Here is a 21978-nt window from a genome sequence, read left to right as displayed (position 1 = left end):
CCCTTTGGCATTCCTGGCATGGTTGCACCTTGTGGAACGAAGTTCCAGCCAGTGTAGCCCGCGGGATCATTGCAGCGCTCAAGCCCGACCATCACGTCAAGGTGGCAGCTTTAGGTCGGGGACGATGTAGACAGTTAATGCTGACTACCCCAGCGAAGGTTCGCATAAACGCGTCCTCTGGGAAAACCTGCAGAGCTCAATCAAGGTCGGTACCTGCGGAAAAGTTTAGGTTTCTCTGGCGTTCAGATCCGGATGTCCGGGAAAACGATGGACTGAGAGATGCACATCATGTCACGTTCATCGCCATATTCAGAGTCATCCCCTTTGGTAGTGGCAATAACGAATTTTCGAGTCTTACTCATGAAAGAGGGTGCAGAGTTCCAAAGGCGAAAAAACGTTAACGTTAATAAGCAAGAGATTCACCATAAGCTCGGTGAAAATATCGTTAGAGTTCGCAAATCATATGGTGTCACGCCAAATTCATCCTTCGCAGGCAAGGGTACACGTCATGCCTTTACCTACAAAACGGATTTATAACACCTTGCTCACCTAAGTACGGATTCCATGGCTACTTGTAATGTGGGACAACACAGGGGGTTACCTACTTGGGCTAAATCAGGCCGTTATTCACCTTTTCTCTGTTGAATAATAGTAGACAAAAGTTCCTATTGTGCTTTGTGCACATTTAGTAGATAAGTATAGTGTAGCTAAGTGTAATTTGCACGGCACGTCATTGTCCTTCTTGCTAGCAGACTTATTATTGTGCACTAAGGTCTGAAGTTTAGATTGTGGCTACGTGCGCTTGGTTGTTATATGGCATAGATGCCGAGCACATCAGATAAACCTCCATAAAAAAGACCAAAAAAACAAGGTTTTCACGCTGTCTCGTGTGGATAAGTATATTACTGTCATCGAAAGCCAGGTCCACCTAAACTGAAGCTGTTTCTATCATTAACGATATTCTCCCAATAATATTCTCAAGCAAAATTACTCCACCTATTTTAGTTTCATTGAGATTTTCCCACCAAAGATATTTATCAACCGAAGTAAGCGAGTGTAACAGGTTTTTGATGGACATTCTTTTCTCAAAGGAGCACTAGTTTAGCATTCTTCTCAATGTAGAAGCATGTGAACCACATCGGTCCCGATAAGGTGAATTTTGGTTCATAAAAGTTATGGAATTTCCCCCCAGTGGCTAGCACCGCATTTGATATGAATGCTCTGGTTTATCGATTCGGGGGATTGACTGATGTGACCTCCGGTCAATCGCAGCGGAAGGTTGTGTAATTCGCTGCGACAGAATATACCATCTACCAGTAGATAACCCTTGTAACCGACCGATAAACCCATTAACAACCACATTTTATATCAGTGTTGTCATCTCTGAAAAGGAATCCACTTAGGATCGTTGGTAGAGAAATATACCACAATAAAATGAACTTCCTACTCACCTATTCTGCAGAAGTGATCTGTAAACCCACTCTGCTTCCGTTGCTATAGATTAGGCAAGGAAAATAGTATCCTCTACGGCAAACGATGGTTCGGCATATGCAATACATGGCCTAACCAACGCGGCTTCTGTTGCTGGACAAACCCTTCAACGGAAGTCCCCGTTGTATAGACGGAAAATCACTTGCTAATTGCATAGTTATAGATTCCCCGACACCAACCCACACGACCTGTGGTCCTGAGACAACGATTGTCGAACACCTGAAGACGTCTCAGTTCCACTGCTCCAACCATCCAAGTCTCATAACCGTACAACAAAACAAACCGGACTGTAGCCTGATACACACATCCTTTGAGATTCGGGGATACACCGCTTTGACGCCATAGGTGTCTCAAATTAGCAAGGCCGACCCGAGCTTTGCAGCTGTTACACCACAATCAGAGCTAATACGACTTACAAGGTGCAAAAAACGCTCCACAACTTCGAGTGCCTCCCCTTGGATTGTAATTGGCGTGTTCAGTGACTGCACGTCCACGCGCATGACCTTACACTTTATGGGTGCAAAGTGCATACCAAAGGACGGGATGACTTTGGTCAGTTCATCCAAAGACACCCGCGCCTTTTTCTCTTAGAAGAGGAGAACGATATCATCTGCATCAAGAAATTGAACAGGAATGGAGAGAACAGACATCACTGACGAACATCATTCAGTGTACAGAAGCTTTTGGAGAGCTCTCCGTATACCCTCACACGTCCGGAAGGCTGAGAATACAAAAAACGTATTATGTTCACAAACTTCCAAGACATTCCTTGATGGCGAGTGTGTCCAGGAGAACAGACCGGTCAACCGAGTCGAATGCGCCTTGGAAATTTAGAAATACAAAAATTGTGGGTCGTTTGAACGTATGGAGTTGTTCCACCACCTGACGGAGTGTGAGGATTTGGTCAACGGAACTCCTTCCAGGCCAGAACCCCGCTTGCTGCTCTCGAGTTGGTGCTTCACGAGCCACCATAAGGCAACGAAGCCCAAGTGACGCCAGCAGTCTCGTTACAACCGGGGTCAACCTGATCCCCGTATGGTTACCACACTCACTAAGAATCTCTTTATGAAAATAGACACTATCACTGACTCCCCCTCCTCAGTTGTCTGGAACTGTATACTTTTCCAAAAAGCAGGCAAGCAGAACAGACAAGCGCTCAGGAGTTCACCCCCGTCTTTGAAAAATTCGTGTGGGAGGTCATCCGGACCAGAAGCTCAGTGGCGCTTGAGAGAACATGCAGTCATAAACCTCCGAGGGTGTAGGGGATTCCATGTTCACTGTCCAGGGTTCTACGTTAACTGTGGGCTCCAGATGAGTGGCAGCTGGTGGCCATGATAACTGTTGTTCGAAATAATCGGCCCACCGGTCGAAGCGCTCTTCATTCAAGATGCGCACTCCCTTCTGGTCCTTAACAGTTTCGCTAACAGGTTTTCGAGACCCGATCGCAAGGATTAACTGAAATAACTACCGGGCATTACCGGATTTCTGGGCCTCTTCCATTTCCTAGTTTTCCCAACCGTTGCATAACGAACGGAGTCACCTGTCACAAGTGTTGGGCCTGCAAAGATAAGGTTATTAATGGGGTGGGGAGATAGTATGTGAAAGAGAAGGAAGGGAAGCGTCAGCAGTAGCTTGCTTCCGCTTACCAGTTCTGTTGTGTGCAGCGACTGGGGCGACTCAGCTGGTGGCACCACGCGACGGTCGATGTGGCATGAATTTATGTATATGTGCAGTTCATAGTTGTACGTAGGGTGGGATAGTGCCAGGACGCCCACACCTAGACAGGACGATTAGGGTCCTCAACCAGTCTTTGGCTCAAAGGCCTGACCGCAAGGCAGCGGTATAATTTGAGTTTTTTCCCTGATAATCAGTCAACTTGCACAAAATAACGTCAAATGACACTGTGAATGCGACGGATACCAGATTGATCCCATGATAGTTCTTGCACCCTTCTTGAGGAATGGGATGACCGTCGGGGAGCTCCTTTCTACTGGTACTGTTTTCGTCCCAAATCTGCTGCAGTATGGTTATCATACTGTTCATTAGGACCTCACAGTGTTCTTTGAAGAGTGCGGGTCAGGTGCTCTATCGCGAAATCTTACTCTGGATTTGTTATGGGCGGTGGGGTGGTGCCGATGTTCTATTCAGGCACACTGGGCCCTTCCACAGCTCATTTTGAAGGAGACTAGCTGATCTATCTCTTGAAGTGTCCAGCCCATCGCTCGGGACGACGATTTTGTGAAAGAATTGCCATAGTTTCTCTGACACTTGTCATTTTTGACCGGTTAATCTAATCAGCCGAAATAAAGAGCGGCTGTTGCCTGCAGCGAAAGCCTTCTCAATTTCCTGGGCTTTCGCAATCCACCAACATTCTCTTCAATCTCCTGATCATCTGATGTTTGAAGGATCTGCGCGCAGCACCACAGTCGCTGGTGTCACTTTTCTGGTATAAATAAGATCTGCTGAACTCGACGATATCCGGTGTTCATTTAGTCGAATCGGACGGCTTGAACAGACCACTCTCAAATCTGGAAATATAGCCCCTTTTATCTTGCTTCCACGCATTCTTTAAGCGATCCTCGTCATCCGCATGAATGTGGTTATAGTAGCTTTTAGCATCATCAGCTCGACACTCGTGCTACTAAAACTGGTCGAAGCTGCTAAAATCCGTTGCTCTGCCTCGGCACGCGTAATGCTGACGGAAACTGAAGTGACCACCGAGTCCGCACAGTGGCGTGATCGGAGTCAATTTGCGTGCCCCCAGGAGAAACGGCAGCCTAAACCTGAGGCCCTACATCGGTGACTAGTAGCCACATGGTCCAACTGGAACCAAGACTGTTCCGCGGCTGGTGAACTCCAAGTAACTCACGATGATGCATTAGTGCCGGAAGTTTGTACTAACCGGTAACAGACCAGCACTCAACAGAAGTCACTCCACATCACCCATGCACTGAGCGACCCCTCTAAATGAGCCACTGAATTTATTCATACAACTTTAGCGTTCACGTCACCCGCAGGGATTACTATATGATTTTCTTACTGACCGAAGTAGTCGCGACAATTTTTGATACTTAGATTCAAAACTGTGGTCTGTCGTAGCGTGTGCTGATACGGCAAATCTATGCGGGGAGCGACTTGATGCATTGTATTCCAGTAGAAAGGGGTCTCTGCTCTGAAGTTGTTAGGTCAAAATGGGATCAACACAGGTTGATGCGATAAACGGTATTTGTTCGTCGCCAGCATACGGTCAGCAAGAAACACGGATACTGCCATCCTGGCGAGTGGTATGAACGAGCAAGTTGGACGAACAATCCTGGAAGAACCACAGATGGGTGCTCAATTCGATGTCGACCCTCACTGAATTCTCAAACTGTGCTGACCACTATCCGTTCTCCACCAGACAGAATTCAGCGCGAGTGATCACGATTCAAACCAAAAGCCAGTCATGGACCTAGTTGGATCATGACGTAATTTACCGACGGAGCTTCCATTAGTGTTGTTCCTTATGGGGCATGCAACCTGACCTCAGTCACGGTTACGCGACACGAATGCCACTGACATCGGTTAGCCATTTCTTGCAACGTCTCCAGCCAAGCACATACGGGGTCACGGGGACCCCATCCTGTGAGGCGTACAACACCAACACCCAAACTCTTCGTGATCTCTTTCACACTTTTCTGCCAAGTCATGTGCTGTCCACCTCGCGGTTTTCGCCATCCTGAAGGAGGCACGGAGAACAACACTCGTCTCGATAGACGGTGTTTCGGCATGCGTAGCACATGACCAAGCCAGCGTAGTCGATAACGCTGGATGTTTTCCCGGATTGAGGTGCCTGCAGCACAACCAAATACCCGTTTTCTAATCATCTGGTTACTAACACGCTGACGCCAACCGCAACCAGCCACGCTCCCGAGGCATCGGCGGTCGAAAACCTGAAGACGCCTCATCCTCTACCCGCAGAGGCCATGTCTCGCACCCATACAATAACACAGCGGGTTGCAGTGGCCCAACATTGTCGAGGTGAACTGGATGGACCGCCACGTGAAATGCAGTCACGTTGATGAAAAAATTGGACGGAGGGTGAATGGAGGAGACTGAGAGGGGCTACCCCATCTGTCTGCCTGAGCCATCCAACTCGAAAAAATGAACACTGGATTTAAGCGGGGTAAGAGGATCTTTTTGATGTCAGAAAATCTGCAACACTAAGATAACGTACGTAGTTTTCCGCGACGCCGGATAACTGACGTTAAAAACGATAAGGCTGGTGGATTGCTGCAGAAAACAGAGAAGGCTTGAGCAATAGGGAAAAACGTCTCTGCTTGAGCCGATGCGATCAACCGGCCTAGAGAAGAATAGGGAAGATGTAACAGCAATCCATTTACATTTACTTGAGCGATTCATCAAATGCTTTGAATAAGTGATCATGCTTCCAAACTCTCTGGATGAACTCAACGAGCCAACTCCAAGTCTGGCGTGACAAGGCAACCGGCCTGAATGGTTTGCAACGTGCATTTTTCCATGATGACGGAAGCCTACTGAACAGCCTGATATCCCTACTACGTGTCTGGGACGAAAATAGAACGTCTGTAGAATAGCACACTTCAACCGCCATTCTGCTCTTCAAAAACAACCCAATATCTTACCCGATAATAGCATACTGACCGGAGCTGTTTTGGCACCCTGGTACAACATTATCGTCACCAGAGACAGCAACATCAGTGTTGACATTGATACTTAACTGCCTGATACACCCAGGGTTAGTTGGCTGAGTTTGACGATACGGCACTGTCCACGTTGGCCAACTCTCTGGAAACGCTGCATCCTCCGGGGTGAGTCATCAGAGGGAGAGTATCTTAAACTAGGTGGAGTTTTACCAGGCTATTTTAGGCAACCTCACTTAAGATCTAGCAGCTGTCACGTTAATGGTGGTACCATAATAAGAGGCGGTTTTAGGAACCAGGATTGATCAGTCTGTCACGAACTGTGATAGAGTGAGACAAACAATAAGGCTATGCTCCGTGGAACAGGTTTATTTGAGTCCAAGTCCCGTTTGATGAAAACAAGCCGGCTACTAAACAAACTTCAAATAATGACCTGAAGTTTACAAATGGAGGTGCAATTATCATTCACACCATGAGGATGATCATTTTGATTCCAACGGCGCTATGTGAGGGACTGCAGAGAAACCAGCTAAACTTGAACCCCCAGCCGCCGCGCGCGGTCCAAGCATAATTGTTCGTTGGTGGGCTGCCTCTTGCTCTTCCGTTTGCACACGTTCAAGCTCGAGGAATAAAGGAAGGAAGCAAACGGTCGCGGTGGTGGCGAAGAACCATGAAACACTTTTCGATAGATTGAATGCTGAGTGTATCCCGGAAACGGCAAGACAGCTCAAGGAATACACGCCATCCCGGAGAGGTTTTGGAAACATCTCAGTTAAACCAACTAGACGCTCGATAATTGTCTCGTCCTCAAACTCCTCATCAGCGAATTCACTCCCCGCATCTCCGGTCTCAGCCAAGGGTCTTGTTCGCTGGGATACTTCCATCTCACCAAAATACGATTTAGACTTCTGGGATTCTGTGGTAATCTTTTCGGGGGATTCGTGCACTTCGATAGCCGGCTCGGATTCCGTGTACAGTGGTGGCGGAATAGCCTCAACAGCACTGTCCTATAAAGCACGAATTGTTTAATAAATGATATATTCGCAAAGAACCTACCCACCAAAACCTCCATGAGACAGTACGCAGCGGACTAAACGGGAGTTTGATAGTTGATTGGTCACGGACTCTACGCACTATTTCTCAAGGACAGTACTTGGCAAATACAGCACTAGACGGCAAACGTTAGCAGTCGTCCGTATTTTACACCGCAAGCTACACGTCTACTTTTTCATCCCCGACCGGACATTCAATTCAGTTTGGATTTGATCTTTTGTTGAAGTTTTTGAAGACAGAAAATTTTAGACGGAGTCAAAATGGCGCATAACTACGCTTCACAACGACGATCACCACATAAGCTTACCGGTAGCCTTATCTTGGGGATCAGAGGCAGAAAAATCAAAATAAAAGTTAACGAGGCATATATGTAGAACTTCTAATTTTGTGTGTTTTGGTAAAATAAAGTTTCCCTTTAGCCATCGTATCCATCTCAGGCCATCTAAATTGAAGTTAATATCGCCCGCTAATGTTCCTACCTCTTCAGAGGGTAACTTATTATGCTCGTTTGTGATCTGCTTAGAAAAAAGTTCTCCCATGCGTTTGGGCTCCCCATTCTATTTTCCAGACCAAAGCAACGTCACCGAGGTTTCTGGTTGGATGGATCAACCTATACAAGCCGTTTGCTTTTGTTAGCCTTCGGAACATCTCGAAAGTTTCCATAAGGGTGACATTTTGCTTAAGAACAGGTTGGGGTTTTGGACGATCCCATTCCCCGATCCCCTGAACCAGCCTTGAGTAATGTCTCTGAACAAATCTCCCCCATTCCCTATATTGGTCCCACGCGAGTCATTGATCACAGAGCTGTAGAAACACCGTTGTTTGGAATCATGCCCGATTTGTCATCTTGGGGACTCGTTGACCAAGAGATAGCCAGAAATTATGCGGAACACTGCAAACTGCGCACCGGATAGGAAAACGTTTGTGCAATAAATAGGCCGATATGTGGACAAATGAAAACAAACAGTAGATGGGGTTTCATCTGCAAATTAGAACCATGGAGGAGTGGAACAGAACAGAAAAAGGAAAGCACTCGGAAGCTTTAAAAACACGTACAATGCTCAGTACATTGGAAGGGGGTAGAATAATGCTTTCAGTCTTGCAACCTTCTGAACTCCGTAAACAACATCTGACACGGCGATTGAGAGTAAATGAGGGAGAAACTGAGGAAGCTGTGAGGCCTAGTCCGTTTACAACGAAGTTGGCCAGGAAGCGTGCTTGGACAGACGGACTTCGATGCGGCCTGAGCTACCAGTGATCATTCCCACAGCCAAGAAGATATTGTAGACCCAATCCAGCTGGGACGATAGCATTCAAGGTGGAGGATAATCGGGACAAAGACAGTTCAGGATCCTTTGAAACGTTGTCAAGTTCACAGCTCAGTATAACATTTTGACAGTGTTCAATGTTTACTTTTCGGCAGCCATTCGAATGTTTCGATGGGTAAGCGGTGGGCCACACCCTGTTTGCCGCATTAGGGGAGAAGAACCGAATACCTGAGTCCTTCATGTTGCGGCACGCCAGTCACTCCCACGCCACCATTATGATAGCTCTCTGGGCGTCCTTATAATTCATAGTGTTCTCCACCTGGAGCATAGCTTGCGCTCGCACGTAGACTTTAAGAAGTATCGTATAGATACGCTTTACAAAAATGAAGTTACCCGGGCTATGACAGGCCAATACTGACTGATGCTTGAATGATACCCCTCGTGTGTGATATGGCCTCCGGGGGCACTGCCTGTCAGTCTCCGAATTTTACTACATTTTTGTCCGATTCATTAGGTCGTGGGGTTATTTTCATTAAGTGCTGTGTCCTCATTATCCTTACTTGGATAGGTGGATATCTGTTGAGATACATTATGAACGATAGTTCTGGAAACTTAGAATTTGCAGCAAGCTCTTATGACGGAGAGATAGCAGAGGTTATTTTAATGCTTCCTTGGAGAAACTTCACCCTATCCAGACATTTCCCCACCTAATTTATATGCCATAAGGCTGAAACAGGCAGCCTTCCGCACACAACAAAGCCTTTCTCAGTTCCCAATGGCTATTGGCGGCCTTCTGGTCTTTCCTCGGGTGTCTAGTGCCACTTCGGAGAACGTCAGAAGAGCACATACCTCGCCACGAACCATGCTGGCAGTGACATTTCATCATACGATTTGTCATAAATTGGTCTCCCCAAACTCAGACCATTCCTTTGGCATGTGAAGAGCAACATTTGGGCAGGGGGGGTGAAAATCATGAAATGTAGTCAATGACGCTTTCGTGAAGGTTAATGAGGACCAAACCCTTCCGGTCACAAGGAAATCAGGCGTGAGTAAGGGTTGTTTTATGTGGTGATCGATCGCTCTGCAGTCGTTTTTGGTTTATCATCTCGCTATCACTGCCGCTGTACCACAGTACAGCCAATGCATGTTTATTGTTCTTCTTCAAAGACCATAATTTGGCGATTGGTACCAAAGGACCCAGTCCATTTTTGGTGACCAAATAAATTTATATCCAGCAAAATCCTCCTCGGCATTTGTCCGGAAAAACTGCGTGAAAATACCAATAATCTATTAATTCGGTGAGGGGCCTAACTTTATCTTCGTATCCTAACTTCAACGTCGTTGAAATTTCGAGTGTCTGTAAAAAAGGAAACAAGTTGCCACGCAAACGGGGTTGATGAATATTTTATGATGGAATGGTGTCAGCGTGGCGGGCAAAATACTGCAAACGGGTGGCTGTGCCAACGCAAATATATCCAAAACACAAACTCCCGTGTTTATTGCTGAAGAAGCTCAATGTATCTGGTACACAGACCGGAGCATTGTATACAACCTACTGTGTTATAAAAAATTTAGGAAAACGTATCTAACGAATATTTTGTGTTAGCAAAATGAGTCGATAGCTCATAAATTCGCGCTCCTGTGGTAGAAAATGAGACCTTTTCCGTGACTCCTCAAGACTGTTGCTTTTATCGTCGTTGTTGGTTACAAGACTACTAGATCAGATACAGATGCTACGTATGAGACTTGGTACGCACGTTATTGGATTAACCGTTTGTAACTACCATATGCTTTCACCCGAGTGGAAGAAATCCACGAGATATTGGGCGAGATGTCCGAAATTCCCAAGCACTTTTGACACGGCTGTAAATATACTGTTACATACAGCTGCTCAGTGTGCACGTACTTCGACTGATGCTTTTAAAAACGTGCTCAAGTGCATTTCTTCTTTTTGTGCAACCCTTCGCCCGTCGGTATTTCATTTTGAAAGAGATTGCAGAGGCCATGGGCACTTCATCAATGTGCTTGTATCGTTTTGGTGCTTGCGGCAGCGCCTTTGCTATTAGGCTTTCATGCGCCAGACATTTTAGCCCATAATTATCGAAAACAGAGTCACGATGATTCGTGGCCGCTTTGCCACGCTACATTGGTGAAAAATACTATCACGGACATCTACCTTAATTTGCTTTTAAGCATACCGCCGCACCAATCCCCTTCGTCAAAATCCGCACAGGAAACAAACTGTCCCGGTTTGTTTACTCGTTGGTCATATACGAACGTCACCAAAGTTGAAGAGAACAAATCCATGTCTCACTTTTAGCAGGCACACCACGGTCACAGACTGACAACGTATTTACCACGTTTCACTGTTTTCAAACATTCCAGAAGTAGGAATGTATCGTCATTCACAACACATCAGACGGGTATTTACCTCCTCATTTCCAGCAGTATGTTGATAACTCAACAATACCCCAATATCAACTAATAGTCTGTTTGTTAACCCATAATCTGCATCATTAAATTTTACTACCTGGTTTTGTTAACAGCTGACAAACCATCCTCGGTGCTGCCCAAAGTTGCCCAGGCGCTTTTGCTCTACAGGACAGTCAGATCGACACAGGCCTTTGAGAAACGAGCATAGTGCCGCCTGAAACTTCTCTACTAGAGTCAATAAAATGGATGTCATTTTTAGTTGGTCATGTTAAGGATGTCAGTGCAATGATGGCGCTACCGCGACTATTTTCTTCAGAATCTCGACCACAACCCCTCGCCCGATTCAAGTCTCTAACTGCAACTACGGGCAAATTTTCCATCCGGCCCAATCTCTCTCTCTCCACACTCCCACAAATCTCACAGTCATGCTTCATTCTGACTGTAAACGTATGATCATGCCAAACGGTATACCGCCCACAAGTTGGGAATAAACATTATTATTATAAAGATGTCGCCATGTTGTTAAGTCACGTACGTTATTTGCTGGCTAGTTGTGCATATCTGAGAATGAAGATCGACAAAATAGCACACTCACATCAGTACCACACAATACACCAAGTACCCTTATATCATTGCACTAAACAGAAGGCAAATTTCCCAAAATTCTGTGCCGTATCGAAGTCTGCTGAACAAATGGATCTAATTCGTTACGTTCGAGGACTTTTATACATGCAGAAGTAGTTCAGCCATTTTTATGGATGGGATTCGCACTGGATGTTCTGTAAATGTTATCCCACTTATAAAGGACACTGAGAACCCTGAAACAGGCTAAAGTTTGAGCCAGTTCTTTATCTCGTAAACAGGTGATGGAATGCGAATCAGTAATGACCGACGACCTTGAAATGTTACTCGCTGAAACAAAATTATATGAGGAGCATATCACCGACACGTGCATACAGATCAGGTTAACTCTCCGTAGTTCCACAACTTTACAATCTATAGAGTCCCCGCCAGGATAACTTCAGTTCACTTTTAGCGGGTGGCATTATTTGGCCAATATCCACAATCGAACTACTTATAATCTATACGTTTGCGTAATTTACAGCGTTTATTTAACACTGCCTTCGTTTCTCCGTGTTATATAGCAAGTATAAAGCTCAGGGTTAGAGCAATTCTGTTAGTTTTCTTACCAGTTATCAGGAAGCGGTCTTTCATTCTCAGCTTCTCGAAAGTTTTTTACTTTCCATTCAGTTACGCAGGTAGCATTATGTTACGGCCCTCAGTATTTTCACAATGAAACAGAATTTTCGAAAGCTTGAACGTGCGCCTGATGGACCAAAGCAGATAGACTGTTACGTTCAGAGTACCAGTCCGGGCCTTTGCGTATCATTTAGGCATCGCGGGGTCTCGGAGATGCTGGAAAATTATCCCAGCAGACTTTTTCCGCTAGATGTTTGATTGCTTCCGTGCACAATGGAATTTGGTGAGCTGCTATAGTGTGACCGTAGAGTAGGATTTTTTGGTTTGAGCACTAACGCGACAAAATGCAACACTTTGCACAAAGATATCACCCTACCTGTGAATGTTTTGCAGCCAAAAGTATTGTGCGGCTAATGGGCCTCTTGCGTTACTTTGTGAGTACAGGCTGTGGCGTGGGACGTCAGGATGTCAGCGGTATTCGACGTTCGAGAGGATGCGGCGACGGCAAACGTCGGTTCTGAAATGTGCAGATATAGATGTTGGTATCACGGAATCCACACGGCACACGCAGCACACATTCGTATAGGTCGGCTGACACAGAGGAGAACACCGGAGCGTGGCAACAACATACGTGTATTAAACCAAAACCGAAACCGGTAGACGGGGGTACAAAGTCAGGTCAAGGTCAATCTGGGGTGGTGTACAAGAGGCTTACTCTTTCCTGCCCGGGGCTCGTAGTGGCTCGTCCGTAATACCTCCAATAGGGGGAGAGAGAGGCGCACATAAGGCTATATGATAGACGTGCAAGCAGATACAGTCAAGTTTCAACTGTGTTACAAGGCCTTCAACTAAATGGTCCGGGTTTTTGGTGTGGTGAAACAACCGAGGCGGATTATTTTCATCACGAGGATGTGTGCACTGAAATACGTGCCAAAAACGCGAAAATCAAAAACTGATCGAAACTTTCCCGATGGAGGATAGGATGGATAGAATCGAGGATTTTGCCCAAGATTACCCTTTTGGGTTTGTTGTTTCGTTTGGTGGCATTTGGTCACAAGATAGTTTTAAGAGATGGAGGGTGCATCAGTGCTCTCTAATTTATCAGTAAGGTCGGCAAGCTTGGCAGCGCGAGGCTCGCATAAAAAACGTATATATGTTTTGAATAGGGTGCTAGATGGGAGCAAACAACGATTATAGGGATGTTGTGGTACTCACCGACTCTCTGAAATCGAAAAAATGTTAATTTTCAAGTGTGTGATTGAGCTTAAAAATATTCGCACCGTGTCCCCAGGGTGTGCTGGTCAGATAAACGGCGAAAAACCTGCTGGCCAAAGCTCATCCAAATTTGGACTGAGGAGGCATCAGGTCTCCCCGAAGGCGAAGGCACTCCAGAGGAATGAGGTCGAACCTCTCGAGACGCATTTCACGATGAGTACACTAAATGCTGGCAACTATTTTTGTAGCAGTTCATCGGTCACAATCAATGAGGGTTACGTCCTTCATGTGTCCCGAGTAGGCAACTTGGTTGGTATATTCAAAAAGCGGTCTGACATGAGCCCCATAGAGTGTCTGAAAGTCCGCACGGGTAACACGGAAGAAAATGTCTTGGATCATTCATAAAACGACGAATGCCTCCTGAGTCAAAAGCAGAGTCAAGACGCAGATAAGAGATATCCTTCCAAACTCCCGTCTTCTGCTCAGGTTGCGGAGTATTGCTGGGTGCCACTTGACCGTCTTGGAAGATCGACTGCGTCAAGTCTCCACGGGACGCCTCATAGCGTCTCAAAGGCGGCTTCTACTGAACCGTTTGGACCATCCTCCAGAAAGCGCACCAACAGCCGCTCTCAAAAATTTATTTTAGCCGTTTGCTGAGCAGCTTAACAGTGAGGCAAAAAACAGCTGAATATTGTCCCATTGGATTGAACCAGTCTGTAACATTTTCTCTGGATGCGAATTCGTTATATAATTGGAAGGATCTCCGAACTTCAGTCCACAATTCATCGTTAGGCATATTATGTATATAGACCAGGCGCCCTCGATCTCGCCTGTACTCCATGAAAAATATATTGTGTAGTCTCACATGGACAACAACGAATAGGCTTTGTGAATTGGGATGGATGGCGGATTTTTGTGACACACTGTACTTGGCGTGTGAGCTCTGTCCAGGTCAAGATATTCGAGGTATCTCAGGATTCATTCATAAAGAGAATCACTCACAAAGCCGTGGGCTGTCGAAGAGTTTTCAACGACCCTCTGAGCAGTTTCCTTTACGAAAACATATAGTGAAATCTCGAATATCGTGCCAACTGAGAAATGAAATGGCCTTTATGCAGTACAATTACTTGAAGAATATCATGAGCGAGATTTTCAGTCGAGTCTCAAGTGGAAACCAAATTGATTCGCAAAAGAATATATCTGTCGAAACAAGTCGTTGACATTTGAATCCGCTCAGACACGATGCTTGAACATATTTCTTCCAAAGGACACGCAACCTTGTTTGCTTTATTACCCAAGATATCTTCTCAAACCTCTTCCATAGCACCATCTTATACGGCCGTGACTTCAGAACGGACTACTCACTCTACAAGCATTTCTTTTGGATTACATTATGATCAGGGATACTACTCAACACCAACCGTCTGCTGGTTAAAACAAACTATTGATGCCAGGTTAGCTCGTTTGTTTCAGCCTACCTAAACTGGGGCCCGTGCCAACAACATATAGAATCAAAGCAGCAACCTTCTGACATCTCACTCCAAGGTTTACTTAGTGAACCAATTGGCGGTGTCAGCTGGAACTTAGTGAACCAATTGGCGGTGTCAGCTGGGAGGTATCAATAGCTACACATCTATGGATGAAAGTTTGGCTTGCTCAAAAAAGGCATTTGCCTTTAGTTACATGGGGACTTTGAGGGTTTTTACGAACAGCAGAATTTCACGGACAACTTATATATTCAAGCTGTGCAAATGGAACTGACAGTAACTGCGCATTTTCCCGGGAGATTTTATGTCCTGTGACAATATGCATTGGATTCTAAAAGGTAACGACGACCCTACTCTGAATAAGTTATCACATATCCCACCGATACTGGAATATTTTGATAATAGCTTTTTATTCTGGGAAGCGTGAGCAACCAAAACTGCTAAGAAAGCCTTACGGAGGCATTTAAAAAGTGGTGATACCCTGTAGGTGTGCATGCCCGCTTCTCCCTCAATAACGTGTTTGCAGGATAGTGAGATGGACATTACGGGTCAGTTCACGCGCGGCTGACAAAAGTTCGCTATTTGGGAGTGCGTGGTAGGTATGTGTTTATATAAAATTGCGGAGATTTTTGTTTGAGAATCTCACGTTTCGTAATTAGTAGCTCTGACGTCAAAGACAGCCTTGCGACCCATCGAATGTGTGACGGCTGACTAGAAACCTAACCGATTGAGCTTACCATGGGCATGAATACACAGGTGGGCGGTGTTAGATTTAGTGCTGATAGACCGGGAAGTTGTATAAGAGTGAATGCAGTTGAAACGGAAGGCGGAAAAAACCTGCTGCGACTGTGTGCTGACCACGATCGGTCTCCCCACTTCGCTGGTTTTCAAGATGTCCGAAATTGCTAGGTTATGTACTCTCCCTCAGACTCGGATTGGCGCAATCCGAACTCTAACCTACTATGAGCTTGACGAACTGGCTACTACTACTTTCGCTGTGGAGCCCGTCTGTGTAGTACGATTAAACACTCCTCCGCCAATCATTCTCTTTGAAATTTTCTGTTACCAGAAGATGTCCATAGACCTCGCCTGCCTGCTCACAGGCTCAAAAATCCGTGGAGCTATCCCTCGTGTATCCTTGATATCCTTCATGGGCTGTTCAACAGCTTTCTGCAATTTAATGAATAATGCACTTCATCAAAAAGTGTGCAGTGTTGCCTGGAATATCGTACCAACTGAAATGTGAACCTACCATTTTACAGTAAACTCAGTTGGAGATTGTCACAGATGGGCGCTTTAGCCTGGTGACTCACCCGCAGATAGTCACCTCATTACCTCTTCAATATGCTCTTGTTCTCTTATATTCTCACTCAAAAGGAACAAACCGTTTATTTGGACTTAGCTGCCACCCGAACGAGGTCATCGTTCAGAACCGCGGAACAATGTACTCGAATTCCACAAACTTGGTGTTTCGCCACATCTTTAGCTTGTCTTGTCTTCAAATCCACTTATTTATAACAAAGCCTACTCAGTCCCACGCATCAGCAAAAATTTCACAAACTCAAAGTAACTTTATATTTTATTGCTTTTCAGAAACGAAACCGGGGCGTTTAAACAGCTTCACTATACACCGTTATTGCGAGATGCGTGTGACCGACTCTGTATACGGCGAACATCCCCACTTAGTCACGACTTCTATAGTTCAGGCTATTAACTCAACTGTTGAGGGTCACCCAGTGTCAGTAACGGTTTCCGGATCTAGTTCATTTCGGTTGAATCTATTAATAGAGTGCTGGTGCCTATCCGGTCTAACTGTTCTAGTGCTTTCTCTTCCGAAATTTATAATTTTTATCACGTGATAAACACGTCCCCAAAATGTCGCCTTCTCTTCTCTCTTGTGTTGTTGCCTGTCACATTCAAATTGTGTCAACTTGATCATGTCTTAGTTCCTCACAAGTTGAAAAGTAAATTACCGGAAATAATAATTCAGTTGACACAAGCAAAACTTGCAACTGGGCGAATTCCGCTGGTTGCGTACAGTTTGCTGCGCGCAACATAAAATGGATGGTAATTTGTAAGCTGCACTTGCCTAACGGCGTATTTTTGAATGGTATGGCAAAAAAACAACCAAGATCGCTTTGCGATGATTCCCAGCCGACCGTTTTCTGGGCAGTCACACTCGAAAGCGGCTGCAGTATGATGTGGGATACGGAGTATTTTGCTCATGAACTACTATAATCCTTTTATCGAGGTATGGTTCTCCTAGATATAGGTACATCACATCGATCAGCCAGATCTACGACAATTAGATCTTTCTAGTTTTTTGGCGTTCATCAGTCAACACTATCCTGGTTCTCTTTCACCGTCTTTCTTCCGGGTTCAGATGCAGCTGCAATGATGTGCCGATAAGTTTTTTCTTCCACCTGCAGCGGAATGCAGTCACTGCATAACCCTGTAAATGGAGCACAAGTTTTGGGAGACATGAGTTTGCCATCTGTTGGTTTTATGACCCACGAGAGTTTTAGAAATAAAAATACAGCTGTCGTTCTTCTGTGGACAGTGCGATTAGTGCCTCTCTACGGTATATCATCCGTGTTGGAGGCTCTGACGGAGTGGATATCATAGCATTGTGGGATGTCTATCATGTTATCCGACAAACCGGTGATACCTAAGACCTTTATTTTGCTACAACATTTGGCGAAATCGCTAGGATTGTTTTCATGAGCTCGATTCACTGTGATTTCCAGGCAACCATGAGTGAGAGGTCACACCTCAGCTTTTCCGTAATGTTGCAGTGCACAAACACACGTTGGTGCTCAGTCGCATTCACCCGAGAGTTCTGTCAGCGCGTTCTTATCATAACGTAGCAATCCGTTCAGAGTTTGTCTGCCTTGTACGGCTTCTCTTCCTCGGTTCCCTGGCTTCCGATTGTTTAGTTCAAGGGCCCTATTGGCTAATAGTTTCCGTCCTATCATGCACTCAACCCTATGGTTTCACTATCCAATGCACCCACCGTTTCTGTCAAGAACCCTCGTGACAGTTATTGTAAGGAAAAGTTACTTTAGCATGTTTGGGTTGGTATCAAGTCTTCACAAATATAATGGCATGTCTGTCCAACTTCGGAGTTCTCACTCGCCTCACATTTTACATTGCGCAGTCTGCTTTTCAGATCCGATACCGAGAAGCTTACAGCAGTGGTTGTCATCCGTCCCGATTTCTAAAGTGAAGGTACTGTATGTATTCTTCTTTGAGTGGTAACGTTTTTTGTTCAAAAACCTTGCCTCTTGTAGATCACGCAGCACAGCCATTTGTTTGCTGTTGGTTTTTGATGGTGGTTGCTGAACCTAAATAAGACTGTTAATATCACTGACGGATAGTCTTAATCAAGGGTGACAAGTCATGCGCATCCCAAAACTCTTGGCTGCTCAAGATCCCTTCTTCGATTTTGATAGGACAGGTATCGAACAGAACGCGTGTTTCCGAGTTTACAGGATCCGACCATAACAGTAAGAGAAAAAAACTGAATGAGTTTAGGGTCGGTTGTGGGCACGCGATCGGATCCATAAGTGCCCATGTAATCATGTTGCAATTTTCTGACATTCAGGTCAGTTTAACTTGAAAAACAGTTGATTTCAAAATTCATTTCAACGATTCGAATCTAGAAAAATAGTATGATTATATAACACACGTCCAGCTGAAAAAGATGCAAGCGTAACATTCCAAACGTTTGCAGTCTGAAGCTTTCTTAAGGAATTCCTTGAATTAGGTCGATCTATGCAACGACTTTTTTATTGAAGTAGTAAGTGGAGGTGACTAGTATCTAAAAAGCACGGATACATCTGACCTAATGAGGTGAGTTTAAACGTGCGGAAGTTATTTAAGCCAATCAATGTTAGAAGTTTCAAATCACCCGGTAATTTCAGCAGGAAAAAACCAGATCACTACTGCGAACCTCGTCCATATTCCATCGCCACATCGCAAGCATTGTCGTATAACCTAGACAGCAACATATTAGATCGCCCATAACTAACCTGTGGTTTAAACTGGTTTCTACAAATTGCGCACAGTAGGATTCACAAGAAAAAACTCTGAATATGGTGAAACAGGTGGAATCAATAAAGATTTAGTGTGTTGTGTGGGTTCTTCAGTTGAAAAAAGCAGACGCAGCCTCCTTTTCACATGTTGTAAATGCAATCTGGACGGAGCTTTTAGATATGTGGTTACGTACCTGCTAGACACCGTCAAGCTGCTGTTGAGAAAATGTGAACTGAAATCAACAGCTTGTGGGAAAACCGTGAACTTCAGGAAAAATGATATAACCTTGATAGGATCGTATACAAAAGAGGACCACATTACATACCTCACATGCATTTATTTATCAGACAAACTGGGCAAGATACTATTGACTCCAACCGTTTTCTAGGCTCTCCACACTTTTTAAATTTGGAGAGCTCACAGTTTCGTTCGAAAATTCCCTCACCAATCTGTGGACACTTTGATTTAATGCATAGTAAGCTCATGAGATACGAGGACGGCCATAATACCGGTTTAGGCTAAACGCAGCAGCAGACGAAGATCATCTTTGTTAAAAAGCCGCGAAGCACAGTGCAGCTATTTCGTTCTCACTTGAAATCACCATTATTGCGCACCCCAAGAGTCACTAGAGAGATTCAAACCCGTGGTTTTCCAGGTAGGGGTTTGAACGCCTAGCCGTCCGGTCAAGAAAGTTACAACTCACCTCCCCTCACAAATGCACCTTCTGCTGAACACAGAACTACAGCACCCCACGCGCTGACTAGCTCAAGTCATCCTATCGGTGACCTGAACTAATTGTTCTTTGATAGGTAGCCAATGTCGTCTCACTCGATTTCCTGTCCATTTACACCATACTCATTCAAATATGTTAAAGACTGCTCTCTTAACCTTTGCAATTATATGACTTGAAAAGACCTTGCCGAACACATGTTCGTCAACCCATCTGTGTTCTTATTATAAATGGGAGTTTCCGGAAAAGTTCACTTGGATTTTGAAATTACACATTATGGATGGCAGGTTTTCTGGTAAGCTACAATTTAGTGGTCAGTGAGGCAATCTAAATACCGTACACTAGGACACATTCTTTTTATTGGGACATTTCTTGGAGAAACAAGGTTACGCAATATTCATATTTAATGAAACGAATACCTATGTAAGCGTACACTCGTGGCGAGGTACATCACCTAACAACATCAACGACAGGACTTCAAGACGATAAACAGCAAACACTGATTTCACAACGGTTATTTTGATGCGAAGTGCGTACGATGCGTCATTAGGCAAGGAAAGCCAAAAAATGACTGTCAACATCCAAAAAAGAGAAGACAGCCTGCCAAACCGACTTTCTACGGAACATTATCTTTAAACAGAAGACAGTTTGGATCTTCTCCAGATAAACCTCGCCACCAATGCAAAAAGTGCATGTGCGAAAAGTTATGCCCCGACACCTTTTGCTTGCTTCAATTTAATGTACGCACACAACCTTGACCTATTTTTGATGAAAACAATCCCTCATCCGCATCTAGACTCATTTTGTGCAAAAATTTTCTCTGTCCGGACACTTCCAACTGTTTCTGACAGGTGGAGGTTTAACGCCCGACAGTGTCAGCTAGAAATCAGTCTTCGAAAGGGAACTCGGCTGGAGCAGTCTGGGATGGAGTTTAGGACAGTAATTCTATTCATTTATTACCGGTCCAAAAAATTTGGCGAAAATCAAATCGTGCTCAGAGGAATTATCTATTAGCCACACGACCCCTGATGACTGGAAGAACACTCTTCGCGAAGTTTGCGCCTGGCGGCTTTTGCAGATTCTAGCAGTTATCGGTGGCCCATTCTACATGTCGAGATCGATGAAACACTAATATCTTGCCATAAAAACCACACAGGGCGAGTCCTTCCCCAGCAGTGGTTTTCCGGGGGGATCTGCTGGGATACTAGAAAGATGTTCATGTATGCAGTACCAGATCGAATTGCGGCCACTTTGATGGACGCGCATCGCTCCCAGCTCAATCATCGCCTCCGATACGCGGGCATTATACCAAGGAAATGAAACTATGATTGACAAACTATACTCATGAAACGGTTAATCCTACCGAAGACTTTGTGAATCCAACGACTGAAGCTCACACATAAACCATCGAATCTCTTTACCACTTCTGCAAGATGAAGAATAAACGTCAATGCGGCACACACCGATCTTTAGTGGACTGCTACTTGTGTGAGTTTGTTTGGAGGCAAAGGTACCGAAAAACGAAACTTTTCATGCAAATTATTCATGACGTGTCCCACTTTCACCCTTTTCAATAAAAACCAAAAGTACCAGTTGCATATCCTCTCTTTTTCAAACTTTTTTGGGTGGCGGGGGTCAATTTTTTGTTGCAGCTTATCTGGAAAAGATCCGGCAGTTTTTGGTAAGGTCGTGCTTTGCCTAGGACAGCATAACCACCTTATTTGTAGGGATCGCGGTCCTGCTTATGTGTTGCTGGGGCTTGATCGAGGTTGTGTTTTACTTACTTTCCGGGCTCGAATCATGCCAGGTAAAAAGATGTTGTGCAAAGCACCTACACCCGTGCAGTCGCGTTGTCTGCTCCTTCGTTGGAACAACTAAACAAATCATGACCAGTAACATAGGGTCTTTAAATTCTCTTATTGCCTGTTAGGAACAAACTCGGTTATTTGGAACTTTAAATGGTCCCCCTATTGGTCATGAGACGGTTTTTTCGCCGAGGGCTTATTACGATAGAAATAAAATTCATTTTTGAAAAGATTTTCCCTAGACGGAAGTGTTTATTCTCCGGGCTTTCATCGTCCATGGGTTGGCTAACTTTCGGACGCAAAACATTTGCTACAGTTAATGTTTACAACGGCCGCTGAATTACAATTTTACCCTTCACTAAAGGCGGAAATATGCCGTTGTTGACGCCCGCGCATGCCACGTACAGTGACGCAAAGATTTATGAAATACAAGACGTTCTCTGCAGAACAACAATTTTCACGGGAAAATACTACAATAAACTACATGGACTACAAAAATTCATGTTGTGAGCAACTTTCCGAATACACGAAAACGTGTTAGGTTTCACAGCCAAATCCGGAGACAATGTCTCCCTTGGGAATTTGATAAAACGCGGTTTA

General features: G+C 44.9%; 1 protein-coding gene across 1 annotated transcript; it reads right to left on the bottom strand.

The window, feature by feature from the left end:
- Positions 1–6504: 6504 nt before the first annotated feature.
- T265_04301 (hypothetical protein) lies at positions 6505–21375 on the bottom strand (the record flags this gene model as incomplete). Its single annotated transcript, XM_009169000.1, has 2 exons — positions 6505–7159; positions 21358–21375. The coding sequence occupies 2 exons, from the start codon at positions 21373–21375 to the stop codon at positions 6635–6637; spliced, it is 543 nt and encodes a 180-aa protein (XP_009167264.1).
- Between the last annotated feature and the right edge of the window lie 603 nt (positions 21376–21978).

This window comes from Opisthorchis viverrini (assembly GCF_000715545.1).
Source record: "Opisthorchis viverrini unplaced genomic scaffold opera_v5_69, whole genome shotgun sequence".
In the NCBI taxonomy this organism is placed as follows: Eukaryota; Metazoa; Platyhelminthes; class Trematoda; order Opisthorchiida; family Opisthorchiidae; genus Opisthorchis; species Opisthorchis viverrini.
Note: the sequence above shows the minus strand (reverse complement) of the source record. Positions and strands in the feature narration are given on the sequence as shown.